The sequence below is a fragment of the Podarcis muralis genome, chromosome 15 (genome assembly GCF_964188315.1).
Source record: "Podarcis muralis chromosome 15, rPodMur119.hap1.1, whole genome shotgun sequence".
Lineage (NCBI taxonomy): Eukaryota > Metazoa > Chordata > Lepidosauria > Squamata > Lacertidae > Podarcis > Podarcis muralis.
In genome coordinates this window covers 33,961,780-33,984,699 of record NC_135669.1, presented here as the reverse complement: position 1 = coordinate 33,984,699, position 22,920 = coordinate 33,961,780, and the positions used below count along the sequence as shown (strand labels likewise).

The 22,920-nt window shown below is 46.9% G+C and overlaps 1 protein-coding gene across 1 annotated transcript; it reads right to left on the bottom strand.

The window, feature by feature from the left end:
- Positions 1–948: 948 nt before the first annotated feature.
- Positions 949–21,415, bottom strand: EIF4H (eukaryotic translation initiation factor 4H). The gene is made up of 7 exons (XM_028707485.2): positions 21,259–21,415; positions 9,601–9,785; positions 8,947–9,011; positions 8,744–8,843; positions 6,114–6,182; positions 3,749–3,907; positions 949–3,026 (listed from the first exon to the last, which is right to left on the bottom strand). Exons 1-7 carry the CDS (start codon positions 21,315–21,317, stop codon positions 2,887–2,889), a joined length of 777 nt encoding a protein of 258 aa, XP_028563318.2. The 5' UTR covers positions 21,318–21,415; the 3' UTR covers positions 949–2,886.
- Positions 21,416–22,920: the final 1,505 nt, after the last annotated feature.

The window sequence follows — 22,920 nt, the reverse complement described above, 5'->3', positions numbered from 1 at the left end:
TGTGTGCTGCAAATAGCAGCTGTGGTCAAACCACAGAGCCTAGGGCTTGCCAATCAGAAGGTTGGCGGTTCGAATCCCCACAATGGGAAGTAGATAAATAGGTACCGCTCCGGCGGGAAGGTAAATGGTGTTTCCATGCGCTGCTCTGGTTCGCCAAAAGCGGCTTAGTCATGCTGGTCACATGACCCGGAAGCTGTACACCGGCTCCCTCGGCCAATAAAGCGAGATGAGCGCTGCAACCCCAGAGTCGGTCACGACTGGACCTAATGGTCAGGGGTCCCTTTACCTTTACCTAGTATTGCAGCAGAATCCCAAGAATTTTACTTCGGAACAGGCTTCACTATTTAAATCAATAAACACTTTCCCGCTTAAGCTGCCTTTAATGGTATTGGTGCTTCTTTTCCTGCTGTTCAGAGGTGAGTGGCAAAGCTTTTGTAGCCAAAACCGCGTCATCCATGCACCATGCATCAGTAGGCCTGGGGGAGCCCCATTGTTTTGTAGAATAATTTTTTTTAGAATGAACCTGAACCCAGTGAAGACTGAGCATGCTCAGTGACCATGGAATGCTGACCAACTCTTTGGTGGCAGTGAGGAGGGAAGAGGGAATGGAATGGGGTATCCCAAAAACAGGATAGCTAGCACACAGGCACACTCAACCCCACATTGCTAACATTTCATTTTAGGTCCCATTTTGTCAATTTTCCAAGCTCTGTTATCACTGGTTCCTTCTACAATGCCTTATCCAACACCTGTTAAGCGGGATTGTTGGGGGGGGGGGGAATGCAATTAGGATAGACATTTTAATTTTTGCAAGAAAATTTACTAGAGCGTGTCTGCAGAACATTCTTTGGTTTTCCATTCTATAAACTGCTGCCCCTTGAACAAATCTGACAGCCCCGACAACTCTTCTCTGCCCAGATGGTGAACAGACTTCAACACAGACCAGTCTTAAATATTACTTAATGTTTTCTTTATTTAAAAGTTCATTCACAAAATACCATATCCATAAATTTACTTTGTCATGAAGCAGAATGTGTTGAGTGTTTGGAAACTTGTCTTTACACGTTTAAAAGTCAAACGGGTTGACTACCAGGTGAGTTTTGCATGGACATCCTCTTTTTTTTTCTCTTTTCTTTTGCTTTTGCTCTTAAAATCTCAGGTCTTCCACATTTTGAACGGAAGAGCGGCTACTGGATGGATTTCGATTGGAACACAACCACACACACATACACACACACAAAAAAATGCATGTCTCGAAAGAAAAGTAGTGTTAGACAAATGGTTCTTATTCTTAGAAGTGGACTGAAAGACAGGGGCAGGAAGAGACATTTATACTATGATATCCAAGGGGAGGCTAGCCCTTGGAACATTTGCCTATACAAATTGGAACCTGTTTTTACACAATGGACATGTCTTTTTTTTTTTTTAAGGGGAGAGGAAGAATAACACATCTGCTGCTTTCAATTCTACCTGTTCCAAAGCTACAACCGGATACCCTAAGCATCCATGTCAGGCACTGCAGGTGTTCACACCTTGACCAGACCTCACACTGAAAGCAATAACCTGCGAGCGAGAAACAGCTCCCTTCTTGGTCACCCAATGGCTCGGTATTCTGCTCGCTCTTTAAGTGCGCCATCAAACCTTTTCAAGCAGAATCCTTCCGTTATGGAGAGACAGGGGTTTGCAATCACCTGTTGCCTTTAGCGGCACAAAGACACTGGGGTTCTGCAATCCAAAGAGAGCGTCACCCCCTCCCGTCTGTTTGAGAGGCGAAGCACGAAAGCAAAGCAAAGTTCTGCACGGCAGCCCAAGAGACAAGAGCTGAATGCTGGAAGGGCAGAGTCAAGAGCCGTTTCCTTCGAAACAGAGCGGAAGGAAGGAAGGAAGGAAGGAAGGAAGGAAAGTAAACTTTATTGGTTTCAGAAACTAGTTAAAAAGTGGTTAGCAAATATGTAAAAAGAAAACGCAAGAAAATTCTGGAAGAAGACAGTCCTTGGGTGCTACAGGAGGCACGAGCTTCCAGGGCCAGGGAGAACTTGGCAGGCCAAGTCAAGGAAGCAGCAGAGCAGGGGTCCCTGTCTAGATTTGGCTGCTGACACGCAACTCATCCCCAGGCAGGGGTCTGCAAGGTGCTGGCGGCACTGCCGGGAAGGGGAGGGGTGGAACTGATTTTATACAGTATATATATATACATATATTATTCCAAAGTGCCTAAGGGCTAACGGGTGGCAATCCTATTTAACGTTGTGTTGCATAAGCTAATTCTACAGGGGCTGTATTCTAGAGCTCGAGACGTCTTCCGCTTGGCCGGGACTCCTCGGAGTTGAGGGGCCACGAGGTTGTCGGTGGTAAGCATGCAGTGGAGGTAGAGAAGCACCGTGGAAGGCAGAAGGGAATGACGTGGAGCAGCAGGACTGAACCCTAACCCGGGTGTCTCGGAAGTGGGAAGAGCCAGAGAGGAAGAAAAGGTGAAAGCAACACCCCGGGGGAAGAGAAGTCGACCTCTGTGGAAGAGGGCAGCGCTTTATTGGCCAGAAGCCATGTGCTGGGTTTGGGAGAAATGGCTTGCGGGGGGGGGGGGGGGAGAGGGAGAAACTTAAGACAATGCAGGCACTAGATACAGCAAAGCCAAGAACGTACTAAAAACCACTTGTTAACAGCTGACATGCATTCGCAAGCTCTGGTTTGTTTTGTTTGGATTTTTCCTTTTCTGTTTCAAGGAGGACAGGTGTCAGATGGTAGGAATGGTGGTTGCAGGGTTAATGTTCCGAGCACAGTTAGACACTCTGGGCTGTCTTGCGTTTTGTCTCCCACCCCCACCCCCAGTCCCCTCCCTCAACCCCCTTCTCCCGCCCGCCCCCTCCCATTGCATCCCACCCCTCAAGCTCATTCTTGCTCTTCCTTTACTATTTCCTCCCTCGGCTTGGCTCCACCAAAGATGGCAGAATTGGGGTTGGCTACTTGATTGAGAGGAGTGGCGACCGTCCGGGGCTTGAGCTGGAGTCTGGGCCGCTGGGCTCTTTCCTCTGCAAGAGAAGAAACATTTCTGCTTGAGATGCAGCTCAGGCGGTCCCGTGAGCCAATGTACGCCCCGCCGCACAAAGGATCGTAGGGCACCTGTGACGGATTGATCAAGGACAGGAAGCCTCCAGGTGCTGAACTCCCAACTCCCATCAGCCCCGGCCAGCATGCACAGTGGTCAGGGACAACAGGAGTTGTAGTCTAACAAGATCTGGAGGACCGCAGGATCCTATATTTGGTATAAGGCTAGAGCCCACTTCAAATGCATGAAGGTAGCAGAGAAGTCCTCAAGGCGGCAGATGAACTGAGAGCAAAAAATGCAAAGCCTTATATCCCCTATCATGTTCATCTCTTTGCCACTGGCAAAGCCTTATATCCTCTGCTCACTATCCTTGCAAGTGTGTGATGTATTTTACATGGACTGTAGCATCCCCCCCCCCCCTGCAAAACCTCATGCCAGGTGCCTTTAAGAGATCCATAAGACTCTCCAGTGTATCTATTATAGAAGACGATTATGGCCTGCTACTCTGGAATGTCTCATACTCACAAGTCCAAACCTCTGTTGAAATGAATGAAACCAAAAAGGATTTCAAAATCAAGGTGTATCAGTGTCGCCGCAATTCATGTGCGACCCTCCAGATGACATCACTGAATGCTGCAGGCCAAGAGTGGTGGACAGTAGCAATTCAGTTGGGCCAAAATGCAGGAGAAAGCAAAGGCTGCCCACCTTCAGTTGGCTCTCTGAAATCCATGGAAGCGCCACGCACTGGAGGCCCATCCCTGAAGCGACCGGTGCCTCCCATGGGTGGACCGGCTGCTCCTCCTCGCCGGTCCCCGGGACGGGTCCGGCCTCCCCGGCCTCCCAGGAAGTCGTCATCTCTGAAACCTGTCGGGAGAGACGCGGCAGTAAGCACCAGCTCTTTGGACGTGTCTGAAGCAACAGCCTTGCTTCTCACAGAGGCAAACCCACCAGCAGCTTCATCCAACCTGCGGGAGCATCTTGCTGAAGAGTGGTGGCCGAAGGACCAGCTTGGCATGCGTGGCTTGCCAAGAGACAGAAGTGGTTTTAGTTAAGCAGGATGCACTGGAGAGATTGGGCTAGGAGATGACGGCCACGAAACAGGAAGAGAAGAGGCACTCTGCCGTTTCATATAACTAGCTACAGAAAGTGAAAAGCTCCTCCAACAGTGAGGACATGTATGGGCCCTAATGCTGTCCAAGGTTCGTTGAGACGTAAAGGCATGGCTTTTTTTTTTTTGAGGATTGCCTGGTGCCGATGCTATGCCGTGGCTCTTGGTGGTGGTGTAAAAACTTGGCGCTCTTGATTTTACTGTCAAGTGCTTATTTCATTCTCTTAGTTTGATTGGGTTGCTGCGTTAGATTTCCTTGCAAAAGGAAGAGGTTTTTTGTTTTTTTTTAAAAATAGATTGTTGATATTATGAGGGGGATCAAAGAAAGAGAAAAGGTTCACACCTGCAGACTGCAATGTAAGATTGCTGCAGCCTGAAATCACGATCCCATACGATTTCTTCCTTTTGGAGAGTGTCAAGTATGAATGCACTGATGCAAGAGTGGTTGCTTTGGAAAGAAGGTAATCCTTGCTGCTAAAATCAAGATGCATACATGCATTTTTGCTAAGAGGTTTCTTATGACCAACAGGCAATCCATCCCTATTGCAAGTACTCTCAAAAATAAGATGGGAGGATAATTTGCACCAACTGACATATGCATACCTATGCAAGGATGCTAGAAGAAACCCCAAATTTCTGACTAGAGAAAAATGCATGGGCTGTAATTATAATGACTACTTTATTATTAGGCTGTCTGTCAGTATGCTTTTTATTATGTTTTTATCACTGACATTCTGTAATGTGTTTTTAATGTTGTACACTGACCTGGGATCTTCTGTTAAAGGGCAGTATATTAATTGAAATGCTACTACTAATAAATAAATACTACTACCACCACTACTACTAGACTTACAGAGGCTTACAGAGTTAAGTTTGAAAATTTTCTGGCCAAAAGGAGGGTGGGGGTGGAAACATGATCAAATACAAGGAAAAAGCAGTCTAAGTGCATCAGGAGCAGGACAGGAGAGGGAAGAATGAACTACTTGAGGATAAGATGATCTTACAATCTCCAGCCACTATGGGATGCCTCCAGCATCTTCTTGTGCAAGAATGTGGCTGAAATTCAAGTACAACCATCTGCCATGAACACAATGCGTAGCCACAAGCATTTGGTTTATACTCCCAGATTCTCATCTGTTAAACAGGAATAACCCTCATCAAGGTAGCTGCGGAGGTTGGATTGTACATACAAAAAACATCTTGCTAGTTTAGTGCTGTGTAGCAATAAACAGGAATAAAAGGAAAGAAGCAATCCAGCAATCCACACACCCCGCTTTGAGCTGTTCTGCCCAGTTGATGGAGCCAACTTAGTCCTACAGCCAGAGCATATATTTATACCACCCCTTCCAATTGCATCTGGCCAAATTGCAAGAGGAAAGAAGCAATCCAGCATGTTCAGCTGAAAGGCAAGTTAGTAAGCTTTCAAGAAGGGGGGGGGGGATAAGCTACCTGGGCCTATCCTCATCTACTTCTCACCCAGTGGGCCTGATGCTTTTATTACAGGATCCAGAAGTGTTGTGTGCACCAAAAAGAGACAGACAGATGGAAGCAGAGTCCCAGCTGATGCTAAGACTGAGTTACTCAGAACTGCACAATCCAAGCCATGCCTTCTGAAAGCAATTCAGGTACTTGTATTTGTCAAAAAGATCCAACACTTATTCATGCCCTCAAGTCTTCAAAGACTTTCAACTCCCCCCCCCCCAACTAGGACTAGACATTGAGATCCTTCAAATCAAAACAGAACACAGACGACTTGCAACCTTTTGCCACTGTCTTCAAAAATTAAGAAACATCCAGATAAAGTTTTGGGATTCTGCCTTAGTGGCCAACCAGACTGCCATAGGATGATCTGTGGTCACAGGCATGTCTGACAGAGAAAGGCAAAAGGAAATAAAAACATTTTTTTGGTGGGGTAAGGGACGAGAAGGAATCAGGAAAATGAAAATGGAGAAATACTGCTACCAGAACTGAAGTCCTCTCTGGAATCCCATCCACCTCCTCGTGGTTCCCGTGGACCTCCTCCGCCCATGCCTAAAAAGAAAGCCACATTGCAAGCAGGGGTCAATGGGGAAGGTGGGAAGATCTAAAAGGTTCCACTGCCAGTGGGCGGAAATCCCAATGCTCTCTCAGCCCAGTGCAATCCTCACATTCACAAACATCGGGCAATTGTACTCTGCAGGGGAATGTGTCTAGATCAGAGGTATGGTTGGCACATGAAAACCCAGGAAAGGACACCGCTCTTAGCTCTCAAAGAAGGAGGCTCATCCATCCAGGCCTGGGCAGGAAGGTTGCAATGAGGAGACCTGTGAAGTGCCAGCATCTTCAGAAAACGCAAAAGTTCAAAGGCAGCTTTTCCGTTATTTCCCTGAGCTGAGATGCACTTAAACCACTTACATCACAAAACTACACAAAGAGGCAGAGGGGACCTGCTAAGGTTAGGAAGATGGCACATATTCTGCAACAATATCTACTACACAAACAGTCTCAGCTGCTGCACCTTTATCTGGGAGCACTCAACCTTGTGACACATGTGGTTGCCCAGGCTATGAAGTAGAGCATTAGCAAGCTCAAGGTTCTTGATGTAAGTTAAACAAGAAAAAAGTTTGTTTCCTTTTGGATCCAACAGCTCAAACTGTATGGTATTAATAAAATAGTAGATGAACACTTGTGAGCTCACGCTGCTGCCTCCTTTTGTTTTAGAGAGAGCCATAACATGAAATAGCCCAGCCTTTGAAATACCTTTCTGCTCCGGATACTTTTCTGCCTAGCAAAACACATACAGCTGTTCAAATCTGTCTGTGTGAGCCTGGAGCTCTTTAGAACAAAAGAGGCGGCAGCATTAAAACAGTCCAGCATTACTCAGAGCAGTAAGATGCCACGGTTTTGAAGACGCCAATTAAATCATTAATAGGTTATGAGTTAACTGCTCATTTCTACTTTAGCGCCTCAAGATACACCATGCCAATCTTGTTTTCCCACGTAGTTTTAAACTCCATACTTAACTTTAGTTGGGGGAAACTCAACATAGTTGGGGGGAACTCATGTCTTCAATGGCTGGCCTACCAGTCTACACTAAGCCTTTTGTGAGCATCTGCCTACCATCAGAGCTAAGCAGTCACCTCCCATGTTTGCGGAGTGGCAGTACATTAGGACACATTTGCTTTCAAGCAAAATGGAAAAAGGCAGGTTGAGGCAAACTATTTATTCTCCTTGCCCTCCAGTTAGCCAAGAAAGCAAGAATATTCCCTCCAATTCAATTTCTCATTGATGCACAGGAGCATGCAGGGAGACCCAAATCTCTGGCCACAGTTCAGTCAAAACTGCTTTTGTGACTACCACACCTTGAAAAGTCACTGCTTGCAGCTCCTCAGATTATAATTGAGCCTAGGTAGCTCCTTCCCCGAGTCACTCTCCTTCAGTTTACTTCCTTGAGGTTCCTCCCATGCCAGCCTTTAAGGAGATAAAGCTACTCACCTGCCTGGCTCCGTGCCTACCTATGAGATTCTCGTACTTGGAAGAGTCATCCAAGAACACTTGAAGTCTCCTAAGCAGGCATTTGCTGGCACACGATATGGCCACTTGGTGTGCAACACGACCTGGCTTGCAGCCAGAGCACCAGAGAGGTTGGAGAAGAGGACTTGCCACCACTGCCACTCCCTTTTGCTGCCTGCCACCAGCCACTCCTGGAACCAGCTGTGAACCACCCAGCCCAGTAGAGGGCAATGTTCAAGCTTGCAGGATCTAATTTGCGTTTTACTGGAACTCTGTCAGCTGGAGCCAGGTGCAAAAGACATACCCTTAGAATTAAAGAACAGGGTGCCTCTATGCAACTGCTGAGCGCATGAAATTTGTTCTGAGCCCAAAAAGTGAACTGAACTCAGTCCTTCCACACATAAATCAATTTCTTGTTAAATATTGTTTGCCTTTTAGACAGTACACTCTGTGTATGTGTGTTTAAATGCTTTAGATTTATATTCCAAGATTTCTTGATTTCAGCAATCTAATTTAGGTATGTCATTTTGCTTGTTGCTATTGTTAAACAACTAGAAGTCAGAAATCCTTGCCAATAAACCACGAATCACCCAAATATCTAGATCACAAACTACCTTCTGCCTACCCCGATCTAGGCTGCCCACCTCTTCTGAACTGCTGTGGCCTCCTGGAGCGCAGCAAGACTAGAAACTGATTAGCTTCTTGATTTATTTACTGGCCTGTTTGTTTTGATTTAGCTCTGAACTTGTGGTGCATGAAGTCTAGATTACACCACTCCAATAATACATTATCACAAACTCTAGATTGTTCCACCATTAAGACTAATTTTTCCCATATGTATTTAACTGTGTTTCTTGTCTTTGAATTTATTGAAGTTCAATACAGAAAGTTTTCCCCCAAATGTTTTGTCTTTTGATAATACTAACATTTATATAATACTAACTTATTGTGAGCAACTTTGGGCACAGTTTACTGTTGAAAAGTGGTAGGTAACTAAACTGAAAGCTTAATATTATACATACGCACATGCTAGTTTAAGGCAGCACTAATGCACTCATTCCAATTTGCCATATATTAAAGAGCAGCTATTTAAACATCACCTCTGTCCTCTGGGCCGCCACCTTTTCTGAAACCGAAGCCACCTTTGTCTTGTTTCCTGCCTTCGGCAATGTCCACTCGGAGTGACCGGTCCCCCCAAAGCTGTTGGACGCAGAAGAAGAGGAGGAGAAATCTTACCACCAGTCATTCCAGCAAGGGCAGCTATCAATTTTCAAATACTATTTTACAAAAATGGTAAGCTTACTGCTCCATCGTATGTCAGAGCTTCTTTAAGTGATTCAACCTCATCAAATTCTACGTAACAAAATCCTGTAAGACAGAAAGAGATTAAAAACAAAACAAAAAACAGAAGCCAACTTTCATCTCAGTATTTGGAAAGTTGTGAACCCAGACAGTGTACACAAGTGGGCTGTTAGGCAAGGAAGTCAAACTAGGATATCAGGGCAAACAGAAGTTCATGAGATGATCTGTCTCCTTGAGGTACCACTGATTTCCATCCTGTTCCCCAACCCCTTCCCTCACTTCTGCAAACAGAATAAGGAGATTTGAGAGATGGGGGAGAGAACATGTAAGCAAACCTGAAGGACAATGTGTTCCCACACAAAACTCCCCCAAAGCAAATGTCTTCAGAGAAGTTAAGCTGAGTGACCACCAGAGACTGCCTGTTCTTTCTATGACTGTAAGCAGACTATGAAAGCTAAATGGTACAGCACATGCTCTGCAGGGAGAAGGTCCCAGTTTTAATCCCCATCATCTTCAGGTAGCTCTTGATTAGCAGAGTATGACTGAAAACTACTTAAGATGGCATGTGCACCTTAAAACCAGGTATCTCTCACCACTAATCAGCTGCCTCTCTACCTCAAACTTGGTTATGAAGGAGAGACATAGAAGCACCTACCTTTAAATTTATCTGTCTCTTTGTCTCTAACTAATCGCACACTCCTTACACTGAGATCTTTGAAAATGGCATCGATGTCTCCTTGGACCGTGTTGAAAGGGAGGTTGCCAACGTACGCTGTGAAGGGGGGCTCTGTTGGAAGCTCTTTCTGTCTACGTGGGCCAACACCAGCACTGCCACGAGATCTGTTGACAAGCACAGAATTAGAGCCTAGGCCAGAATGCTACTGGGATCAGGGAGCAGCAAGGATGCTCCGTGTGGGGAAGGCAGGAAAGAGATGTTACAGTAGAGCTGTATCTCAGTTATACTATGCTGTTGTTGACAATTCAAATTTAGCCAGTAGAGAGAAAGGAGGGTGTTAATGTATACAGACACAGGGGCACAGAAAGTAGAGTTTTTGTATTAATTGGGTATATGGGTTAAAGCCTCAGTGCCTAGGACTTGCTGATCGAAAGGTCGGCGGTTCGAATCCCTGCGGCGGGGTGCGCTGCCGCTGCTCGGTCCCAGCGCCTGCCAACCTAGCAGTTCGAAAGCACCCCCGGGTGCAAGTAGATAAATAGGTACCGCTTACCAGCGGGAAGGTAAACGGCGTTTCCGTGTGCTGCGCTGGCTCGCCAGATGCAGCTTTGTCACGCTGGCCACGTGACCCGGAAGTGTCTGCGGACAGCGCTGGCCCCTGGCCTCTTGAGTGAGATGGGCGCACAACCCTAGAGTCTGGCAAGACTGGCCCGTACGGGCAGGGGTACCTTTTTAACTAAAATATTGCTATTAATTAGCCACACAGTGCAGCCCCAACAACAGATGCCTGTGAACAAATGCAGTTCTCTGCAGCTCCCCAAGTATGAAGAACAGCAGTCAGCCATGCCAAGTTCAATCACTGTGCTGCCTGATCCTATGCACATCTACTCAATGTGGTTCAAAGATTTGAAGGGGGCAACTTTCCTCAACCTTTCAGTGCAGGACACTTGGTACAGGCAGGAGGGTTTCGTGAGCATGAGTTGAAACCCAAGGGCAACTTGCTTTTTATACAAAATTAATTCATATACACATGGTGTTCAATTTGTTAACTTGACTGAATCGGGAGTGCATAAAACCAACCTCATCATCTTGAAAGGCATCTGGAACAGCAAGGTGGCTCTAACCAGCTGGCTCTGTCATTTGGTGTCCGTGATGGAAGATGTTGACAGGCAGTTAAAAAATGACATACTACTAACCATATGCAGGCCATTTTATACACAGGGCAGGCAGGAGGTAGATCAGGATGTACTGACAAGAGCTCTGGATGAGCTGCAGCTACAATTTGGGACTCCCAACAGTTTAAGAAGAGCAAGTACAGAACACTTTGCTGATATGGCTAGCCTTGTGCTGATAGATAATCTCCAAGCCTATTTAAGCCAGTATTAACTGGTAGGCTTTCTAGGACTGGGCAATATCTGGTTTTCAACACCGCAATATATCACTAGCTACACATCAGGATCTATTACAATGTGTAAAATAAGGATGGAGCTGTGTAGTCATTGGCTGGCTTCATGGTTTTTCCCATACTGTGATTTTTTTTGCATAGCACAAACATATTTATCATTATTTGTGATGTATTGACAGGTCAAAAAATATGAAACTGGTATCATGATATGAGCTTCAAACCTGTTTTGGGCTATGTATCAATATACAGCCCAGCCCTATTGACTACATCTTTGTATAGCTCTGCTAGCCAATTTTAAAGCTGTATTGGAATCCTATCTCTAGTGACTCAGATGTAGATTGGTACTTGCGTATTTATTTAGAACATTTAAACCCTGCTCTTTAGCTGAAAAGGCTCTCAGATTGACAGTCCCTGGCTACAATCTGCTAGGGATTGGCAGTCCCTAGTCTTACAGTCTAAAATGCATGAAATAAAAGGGGAAAGGGAAGAGGGTTGAAGAAGGGAGAAAGTAAGCGAGCCCAGGCTCCAGTTCTAATTGGTGGACCTGAAAGGTTTAGTAACAAAGCATTGTAGACCTGCACACCTCTATTTTTGAATGTTCTAACAGGCAAGGAGGGCACCCTACTTGCCTATGCCCTTCCCAAGACAATCTTTCTGCAGTCCTTATGGGAAGAAAACTATTCCACAGCCAAAGCATGTATTTGTAGTTAAAATACAGTCATACCTCGGGTTACAGATGCTTCAGGTTATGTTTTTTCGGGTTACGGACTGCCGAAACCCAGAAGTACCGGAATGGGTTACTTCCGGGTTTCAGCAGTCGCGCATGCGCAGAAGTGCTAAATCACGCTTTGCACATAAGTGCCAAATCACAACCCGCGTCGCTGTTGGCTGAGAACGCTGCAGGTTGCGAACGTGCATCCAACACGGATCATGTTCGCAACCCAAGTGCCCACTGTACTTTTTGGTATAATGCCCCAGTCAAAAATTCTGCTAGGGCAGCAAGCGTTTTAGATAAGTGGCACATAACTGCTAAGAAAAACTACTATGCGAGCACACAAAAAGCAGCAGATTTCAAGAACAATGAAGGATGAAGGGAGAGAGCTAACTTCTCAGTTAGGAGGGCAGCACTTGGACAGATGCTAGCCAAACGCTTTTGGATATTTTATCAGTCCTCCATTTGGAATACATCCCAGTTGCCTTCTTTTCACCTGATCAACATGCTTGATATGCCTAGAAAGAAGCCACAGGTGTCAACTGGCCAATTCCAAATATACCTGGAGCTCTTTGCCTTTTTTAAACATGAAAAGCAATGCAGAAAAGGTGCAGATATGCCTAGGTAAATATTCAAGTACAGTAATGCTATTAGAAAACATAAAAAGATGCCTTCCAACTAAGGTTAACTAAATTGATAGTCTAAACTAAGACCATTTCTAAACTTAAATACATATTGAAAAAGAAAAGATACTGAAAGCTAGGACAGGGTAAGTGTGTAGTTGAGTGTGGTGCTGTTGAGAGACTGTACTGTATCAAATGCTTATCGGTCCTATCAGTCCTAAATCTACTTCTTAAATAGAAGCAGTCACCATAACCTACTCAGTTTTTCTTACAAGAAGAAAAAGAAAAAGAGAAACCAGTTGGTTCAGTGCTAGAACACGTGCAAAGATCTACTTTACCTGCACCCAACTGTGCATTAAAACTCACATCATGGATACCTTACGTATAACAGCAATGCCAGCAGTATAGTCTCATGGATATGCCCACTACGTTTATCAATGGGTGACAAATTATATTTGTCTTATGGAGTTCGATCACAAAGAGCTTAGGGAAACTGGCCCGTCTTGCTTTGTGTCTTCCTTTCCACATCAACTAGCCATAAATAGGTTGGGCTTGGTAGAATTCTTCACAACTAACAGAGGCAACAGACTGATGAAGCATGTCACCACCAGTCCTATGAAGAGACGATGAACTATTTTCTGGAAGGGTGACTTGGTCTTATGAGCCAACCATGACTAATTCATGTGCTTTCATAAGGACACTCATAAAGATGTCACATTAGACACACTTTAAGAACAGTTACTCAACCCAGTTGACTGGCAAACCAACCTCAGCACTATGAGCCCTGGATGAAGACTCCCCCCTAGATACTCCCAGTGACACACCTATCCCATCATGTTTCCTAATGACAATCTGTAGCCATCTAAATTTATGAAGTTGGTTAGCCAGGGGTGGAAATTGCTATTCCATCAAGACAGAGACTATAAAGGAAATGGGAACTAGGTAAAAAGCAAATTATCTGATACACTCTGCAAGAAAGGATGTTTAGAATGATGCATGTAGACATGATGTACCCTAAACACAATCTACTCTTAAAAAAACCACAACCATAAATGCTTCTGTATAGCTTTCTGATGAGAACTCAATTTCCTTGTCAAAAATTTACCAGCCGCCTACATAGAGGCAACATACTATTTTAAGATACAACTTTTCTAAAGTCCATATTACTGCAGAATCCAATGAAATTAATAACTAACATAATGCTATCACCCTTGCAGCACAAGAGCATGTGATGATTGTGGAAGATTCATGATTCTTCCCTAGCTATAAAGAGAGTTCTCAACTCCCTCTCACTCCCATGGGGTCTGCCCTAGCCTGGATGAATCACTAGCCCTGGATCAAGTCTTCTTGAGGGGAAGTCTTCATGCAAATGGCCTCAATTTCACTCCTGGCATATCACTGGCACCGGTATAATACTCATTAGAACAAGCACAGCTGCCAGCTATGAAGTCAATGCCATTAATAAAGAGTGAGGAAAGAAGAGGCAAAGTCGTATCACTCTGACTGCCTCTCTAATAGGAAAACACCACCTCCTTTCAAAGGTGAGGCAGCTTATAAAGCTGAGATACAATACTAGGTTCAACAGATGTGCATAACACCCATAAAAAAGTATACGTAGCCTCTACCAGCTAACCTGTGACCCTCGCATATTTTTGATTACAGTTTTCATCAGCTGCAGCCAACAATTTATTACAGTTTACAATCACATAAAACTAAAATAACAGCAGACTATTATTAAAACAACAATGAAACAATAGAATACAAAGTAATGTAAAAATTTAACATACAAACAGCCTGAAAGGAGAAAAGAGTCTTATCTTGATAAATAAATAACTGTAAGCTCAGCACAAATGAAACCACTTTGGGGGAAACTGAACAAACAGGACTAACATATCCTCCTGTTGTCACATCTGGTGGCAGGAAACCCAGAGACCAGCTGGAATGGGAGCAGGCACTTCTCTAGACACCCCTGTGTGACAAGAGCTCAAGGCGCGCTGCAATGCATCAGTACACTTTCTGCCAGAACAGAATCAAAAATATTTTTGCTGCAGACCTAAATCTAATTTCCAGTCCAGAAATGGGGGCAATAACTTTAACATATAGTTACAGAATGGCTGCAACTGAATGTTTAGAATTAGGTTGTTTCACTGCAGTTTGATAGCACTTGAAATTGCAACTTAAGGAACTAGGAAATTACCAATACAGTACAATAAAGGGGCTATCAACATGTGCTGTTTGTTATCTTCAGCAAATCTGAACAAACTTTTTCAGGCTTGTGTCCCAGCTGTGTTCAAAAGTTTAACTTAGATTATTTAATTACTGAAATTAATTGCACTGAGACTAATACAGCCACAGCAGTCAGCATTTTTGCAAAAGGCAGCAGTAAACAGCTCAACCAATTTCCAAGGTATTATGCCTACCTACTGCTTTCAGGAGCCTTTAAATAAGAATGCTAGTGAACAAATGCTGGAGACGATAAAATCTGGCATACACTGATGAGTTTTCCATCTTAGACTACACCCATACTGTAATCAGCTCATTTCCCAGTTTGATAAACTCGAACTGAAAAGTAAGCTCCAAGTACCAAATGTTCACTTCCCTTTCCATAGGCCAGTGTTTCCCAACCGGTGTTCCGCGGCACACTAGTGTGCCGCCGGACGTTGCCTAGTGTGCCGTGGGAGTAGTGGCGTAGCGTGGGGGTGCCAGGGGTGCCAGTCGCACCGGGCGCAACATCTGCGGGGGGCGCGAGTCCAGAGGGAAGGGACAAGTTCCTTCCTCCGCCGGGCTCCCCGCCGCCACCACCAGCCTTGCGCCCTAGCGCGCGCGCCCCCCGCCGCCGCTGCGGCTGCGCTCCACTCACTGCTCGCAGGAGGAGCAGCCACTGCAGCAGCGCTGACACCGCCACCGACGCCTGGCCGGGCACGGGCAGCCTCCGCACCCCGACGCCGACGCCATCCCCTTCCCCCTTTTTTTCCAGAGCTGGGGGAGGGGGAGGTTTTAAAAGGGGGTCTTGCATTGGCGATCCTGCAGCACTTTGGGCCGCACGACGCGAGCGCGCAGCACGGATCAGCCACGACCCCACCCTGTGCATTTCCCGGGGAAAAGTGCTCCACGTGGGAGGCGCGTTTCCCCTTCATTCCCTCTCGTGCAAATCCTCCTTGGGTTCCCTCCCCCGTCTTTCCTCTCCCTACCTCACAAAAGCTTCACCTCGTCGCCTCCTCGCTGCCTCTCGCCTCCGCAGGAGCGTTTCCCTCCGCGGAAGAAGGAGCAGGGCGCTTTTGCAACTTTGCCTTCCCCGCCCCACCACGGAGCACATTTTCCTCGCCCCCCCAACCCCCGCATGTAGAATAGAAGCCCTCCAGCCTCCACGGTGCACAAACTCTCCCCTCTGCAACGAAGCGCTTTGTTGCATATCTTTGGTGAGGTTTTTAGGCAGTCTTGGTGCACCTTAAATCAGCGCTAATTGCGCCTGGACGCAGTATTTACTTCTGAGTAGGCCCCCTTCTCCCCCCCCCCCGTAGCACCTGACGTTGCTATTCGTATCATCAGGTTTGTTTGTTGATAATTTAATTGTTTTAAAAGCATCATGCTAAAGAGCTCTCTCCCACCCCCAGACCCTTGGGCAAAACAGAAACACACACATACACAAACACAGAGATTGAGCCCTGCAGGTTTTATGAAATGAATGGATTCTGAATGCCTGTTTCAGTGGCTTGTCCGCCTTAGGCTGCTGGGCCAGACACCTGTTACACGGTGCAGTCCGTAAGCTGTGAGCGCTGCTACCTGCCGCCGAGACCACGTAACGACAGTCTTGAAAGACCTACATTGGCTCCCAGTACCTTTCCGAGCACAATTCAAAGTGTTGGTGCTGACCTTTAAAGCCCTAAGCGGTTTCGGTCCAGTATACCTGAAGTAGCGTCTCCGCCACCATCGTTCAGCCCAGACACTGAGATCCAGTGCCAAGGGCCTTCTGGCAATTCCCTCACTGTGAAAAGTGAGGTTACAGGGAACCAGGCAGAGGGCCTTCTCGGTAGTGGCGCCCGCCCTGTGGAATGCCCTCCCATCAGACATCAAAGAGATAACCATTACCTTCTATGCTGTTACTATTTTTTTATTTTTTTTTACATAAGTAAAAAGTGACTTTTCCGCATCTGGCATGGTGGTGTGCCTTGAGATTTTTTTCATGAAACAAGTGTGCCTTTGCCCAAAAAAGGTTGGGAAACACTGCCATAGGCAACACACAAGCAGCATCAGCCACTCCTCATAGCCCTACTCCCTTGTTTGATTTTAGTCAGACTCTTCTCTGCCTTTTGCTTGTTCCTTTCTCATGCTTAGCCACTGCAAAGGGTTAGGAATGCAGAGCTCTTATGCCTTGTAGCAAAAGGTAAAAGCTATGATCAAGTCAGCAAGATGCCTGGCAGAGATGCTGGGGAAACGAACCTCCAGGTGGCAAAGCAGATCACCTCCATACACCTGCCAGATCATGTTAATGTGGAGAATAATACAGTGCAAGGCATATGCAATTCCTCCCATACAAAAAGTATCACCTAAAAATACTGTTCAGGGGCCTTTGTGGGAGGCATCAAGTGACCAGAAGGCCATTAGTCTCTGCTCCACTAGATTCAAAACTAGCCAGAAGAGTAGCCATTGACTTCTCCTTTGCTCCACCTCATAAATGTATAAGTGCCTTAACCTACCTCCTCACCCTAAAGGATAAAAGGTAAAGGTACCCCTGCCCATACGGGCCAGTCTTGACAGACTCTAGGGTTGTGCGCCCATCTCACTCTATAGGCCGGGGGCCAGCGCTGTCCGCAGACACTTCCGGGTCACATGGCCAGCGTGACAAGCTGCATCTGGCGAGCCAGCGCAGCACACGGAACACCGTTTACCTTCCCGCTGGTAAGCGGTCCCTATTTATCTACTTGCACCTGGGGGTGCTTTTGAACTGCTAGGTTGGCAGGCGCTGGGACCGAGCAACGGGAGCGCATCCCGCCGCGGGGATTCGAACCGCCGACCTTTCGATCGGCAAGTCCTAGGCGCTGAGGCTTTAACCCACAGCGCCACCCGCGTCCCCTACCCTAAAGGATACAACCCTGTATTTCACCCCCTATTTCACCTTCAATCTCATTTTTATGCTTATCCCATTATTTCTATTTCATCTGAACTCTGTGCTCCACCTTACATCCAAAGGATCTACCTTCCCTGACCCCTAGATTCATACCATTCATCCACACTCCTGCTTAACCTATCGATTGATCCATAATCTTACTTTCTTCTGCTCTATCAAGATTTTGATTTGGCAGCTCCTTGAGGAATAGCTTTGTTCTATTTCTTACTCATGTTACTCTGTCAAGCAATGCTGACATTAGCAGCACTACGTATAGTAAATTCTCCGCGGTCCATACAAACCATACTGTAAGGTAGACAAAATAAAAAGGGCCACCCTGGAAAGACATATGAGATAGAAGGGGCAAACTGAGGAGCTAAGTAAATCATCCTATCCAGTATGTTTCACACCCACAACCATTTTTGTAAGAGATGCATATATGCTTTTCTAAAGAGATACGCAGTCAAATTGAATGCAGACCAGAAAACAAATTACAACTCCTAGCAGAACCCATCCGCCTGCAAAAGAATAGGAAATGTTTAAAGTGATTCCATTCACTTGCGAAAAGTATCATCCATCCTTCGCCAAATGGTCCTAGAGAGGAAAAACCACAAATATTACTTTAAAAATCATTAAAACAAAATACTCAACTAGATGACTCATCACTATCTCTGGCTCCTCCTGCAGGCCTGGACAAAGAGCTATGTCTTCCGTAAACGAAAGTAATACTGCTCTAGATGCACCTCAGAAGGGAGGTGAGAAGGCGCCCAAAGAAAGCTCTCATATTAGTCAACTTTTATCAATTTCATCCCAAAGTAGAATCACACACCAGGCTGCCAATCTTCAAATATTTGCATCACAGGTAGTTTAAGGCTTTATACATCGATGAGAGTACATTGAATTGTACTCTGAAGCAAACTAGCAACCAGTGCTGAGACTTTAAGATCAGTGTTAAATGGGTGTAGCCCTCTGAAACATGTGATGGCAGCTCCACATAGATGATGTGGACAATAATTTTATCAGGAGGTTATGAGAATATGAGTTACTATGGCCAGGCTCCCCCCCCCCCCCCGATTGTAAGATGAGCCTGAAGGGTCAGGCCAATGGCCTATCTCATTCATTATCCAGTTCTCACAGTGGAAAGCTAGCTACTTGTAAGAAGCCTGCAAGCTAGGCATGAGCACAACAGCACTCTGCCCACCTGTGATGCCCAGGAACTTGTATTCAGAAGCACAATGCTTCTGCAGTTGAGGTAGACCATAGTCTCATGGCTAGTAGCAGTGGCTACCCAGGAATGGGTGTAGCTGGTGAACCAGGAAGTAGACATGCCTAGCCACTGAAGCAACTTGGACCTCAGGTAACATAGCTGTATTATGCACCATCCCAAGGTATCCACCTGCCTTTCAAGGAAGTGCAACCCCATTTAGTTCTTGGGTTCAAGAACCCAAAGCACACCTCCATCTTGTATGGATTCATTTTCCATTTATTGGTCCACATCCAGCCCATTACTGCCACCAGTCCAGTCAACACTCTGCCTCACCTGTTTCAGATGGAACAGAGAAAAAGAGTTGGGTGTCATCTGCATATTGATGAAACCTTGCTCCATATCTCCTAATGACCTCTCCCTGCAGCATCATACAGGTGTTAAAAAGAATGGGGGACAGGATGAAACCCTGTAGACACTTACCATGCAGTCAAGCAGTAGCTCCCCATTACTACTCTGTAAGTAAACCTAGAACAGTGTGGTCACCTCCCAAAGCCACAGATTTGTTTGTGAGCACAACACACATAGTACTTCTTGACTGACCCTAAAGCTTTTTTCTTATGACAATTCTTTATGCTGGTTCTTTCTATTTTCTGAACCTGTCAAGATAACCCAGATGATTTCACATACTGAAGACTTCTTTGGGCATTCCCCCTCCCCTTCACTCAAAAACTTATTCAGGCAAGTCACTCTGACTCTCCCCCCCCCCCCCCACTCTATATTCGCTATATGAAGATAATCGTGATAAACCTACAGGGTTGTTATGAGAATGGCTGAGATAACTGTTCTTAAGTGCACAAGATATAAAACTTCATAATTTTCTCACTTATACCACTTTTAAACAGTTTACAAAGCACTATATCCCAAATATACTCTCTACTATTAAAAATAGAAACCTCTCAGCTTCTCTCTGATAAGAGATCACACATTATTCTTACTGGAGTAATAGGACTGGTCAATAACTCCAGATTCTCTCACAAAGACAGACCTGCAGTTATGGTTTAATGTTATGTGTGAATGCAGTCATGAGATGTGGAAAAAGAGGAAGCAAAAATAAATAAACAGGCAAAGTAACTGTTACTTTTTTATGCCCCCTTCCCTATATACTATACTTACCCATCTATAAGTTGCTGGGTGGGTGTGGAGAAGAAGACAACATTTTCCTCCAACTTCCATCCATTCCTCCATATTATTCTTCCCTATGGTATGACTCATATGCTCCCCACTCCTTGAAATTACCACCTCCCTTGCCCACAAATAAGCACCAACTTGGGGAACAAACTCAATTACGAAAACAAACTCAGGTCCCAAGCCAGAGCTAAGAATATAGGATGAACTCCTTATTGAACTACATGGAAAGGTTACAATATGAGGGGGGGGGGGTAGTTTAGAAGAAAAAGTAGAGTAAGGGATGGACCACTTGACAGAGATGAAAAAGTAGGTAAGGAGAAGATTCTCTCAAATTTATTCATCAAATAAAACTGAATGGCACAAACTATGGGATTCACTGCCACAAAATGCAGGGACAACAATGGGCATGGACATGGACACATTTGTAAAGTTTAAGACCATTTACTAGTCATGACAGCTATATGCTACCACCTTCAGCAGCAGAGGCAGAAAATACCTGAATAATAGTTGCCCAGGCATTACAGCAGGTTCCTATTGCCCACCACCCTGTCTACCTCTGGACTTTCCAGAAGCATCATGTTGGTCACTGTGATGCTGAATTAAGTAGGACCCATCTTATTCACCCTTCTTCTCCCGTGGGACTGCAATCCCAGTTCCCATGCAAAAGCATCCAGGCCTGAAACTTCTTCCCCATAGGCTTCACTTACACCCCACGGAGTCCCCTCCCGCTTTCCCCTTTAACCAACCTCAGTCTTCCTGCCCCCCAGCACCACCCACCTCTTGACACCCCACTAAGAGACTAAAGAAGCTGGAGCCCTTTCCCCACAAGCTTACACCTTCCTCGACCCGCCTCCCTTATCAGAGGCCGCTTACCTTCCACCGAAGCCCGTTACCCATTCCCATAAGAGATATCTCAGGCATGGCCCATTTCCTCCCATAAATTATGCCCTCCTGGATCTCCCTTTTTTCAGCCCCCCTTTCCTGTCAGAGGCCACTTCCACCAGAGCCCAAAATACCCCCCCCCCGCCCCAGGAACACCTTTGCTCACACCTTCCTCGATCCCCCTTGCCCTGACCCACCTCCTCCCGCCAGGGGCCACTTCCCTTCCGCCAGAGCCCGGGTCCGTCTCCCCCGCCCCTTCTTGGCACCCGCGTGAGAGGCGCTCCAGGCCCGACCCGTCCCCCCGCCGCAGAAGCTTCGCCTCCGGCCCTCCCGGACCCCGCGCTCGCTCTGGCCCGCCTCCCCCGCCCGGAGGCTCCTTCTCCTCCCTCGACACACGCGCTCGCCGCCCCGCGCACGGGCCCTCCTGCCGCCGCCGCCACCTCGCTCCTCCCCTCGCCCGGGCCCTGAGGCCTCCCTTCGCCTGCCCAGCCGGCCCCGCTCCCCTTCCGCGCTCACCCGCGGCCGCCGCCGAAGCTGCTGTAGGCCCGGTCGTCATAAGCGTCGAAATCCGCCATTGCTGCTGCTTCTGCTCCTACTGCTGCCGCTGCTCCTGCCGCCGCCTCAGCCTCCCCCGAGCGCGAGCGAGCGCCGCAGGACCCCCGCGCCGCTTATATAGCGGGCCTCGGCCAGGGGCTGCCCGGCGCGGTGCCTGCAGCCGAGGAGCGCTCTGCGCCTGCGCGCAGCGGGGTTGGCCGCGGCGGTGCCTGACTGGAAAGTGAAGTGTTGGGGGGGGGGAGAGAGGGAGGAGGAGAGGTTTCAAAATGACCCAGCCCTAGCAGGCAGAAGAGCCGCATGTGGGGATTGGAGTGGTGGAGGATTGAAAGCTTCCCTCCTGCTACCTGAGGAGAGAAGTGGGAGGCAGTGCAGCTAGCTTCCCTCTCTGACCTGCTGGGAGGTGCAGAGAAGTGCTTTGCCATCCCATGCGTGAAATCCTAGCCTTGCAGCGCTGGCATTTCCAGCTTACAGTGGTACCTCGGGTTAAGTACTTAATTCGTTCTGGAGGTCCGTACTTAACCTGAAACTGTTCTTAACCTGAAGCACCACTTTAGCTAATGGGGCCTCGCACTGCCACTGCGCTGCCGGAGCACAATTTCTGTTCTCATCCTGAAGCAAAGTTCTTAACCTGCAGCACTATTTCTGGGTTAGTGGAGTCTGTAACCTGAAGCGTCTGTAACTGAAGTGTCTGTAACCCGAGGTACCACTGTATAATCATTCCTCTGAATGCCAGCTGCTGGGAATCGCAGAGGGCAGACCCCCAGGAGTCTGGTTGGCCACTGAGGGCAGGGCACAATGAACGTATGTTGACATCTGCCTCTCTCTCGGAAGACAATGGAAGAGTGCACCTTCGGGGCTAAAGCCAAACTGTTGGAGAGTCACAGCGCCTGCTGTGGCTGTAGAGACCAAAAATGGGAGAGACATGTTTTGTTGCAGCTGGGACAGAGGAAGGCGTCCGGTTGTGCTGCTGCAGGTGCACCACGGCATTTCTTCTCTGCGCGCTCCTCTCAGCAGTCGGTCCTCCTCGGGTCACTGCTGTGGATACACAACCTGTCTCCAGGCGCTGCGGTCGTCTGCAAGGGATTTAGACAGGCAGGGTTGATGTTGCCAGCTTTTATGTCTCATTTGTAACGCAGAGTTGGTCTGCCAGGGGTGCCTGAAGACAGCTCTGCATACAGCATGTCTATAGGAATCCTGTCATCTTCCATGCTGTGTACATGACCAAGTCAGCATAGATGCCGCTGAGACAGGACTGTGAACATGCTGGGGACGTGAACTTGGGAGAGCACATCTTTGTTTGAGACTCTGTCCTGCCATGTGGTGCCCAAAATCTTCCTGACGCCGTACATTGAAGCAGCGCTCCTGGTGGGTGTAAGTTGCCCACAACTCACTTCCATAATTCTGTGAGCTTTATACACAGGGTGCTGTGCTATCTGTCTGTCTGTCTGTCTTCCACCTTTGTCTCCAACAATCTCAAGCTTGTGCATTTGGTTTTCCTCCATCATTTTAGCCTCAAAACAACCCTGTGAGGTAGGTTAGGCTGAGAGGCAGCAACTGCCTCCCCTCAAATCAGTCAGTGAGCTTCATATGTCTAAGTAGGGATTTCAAGCCTGGACTCCCAGG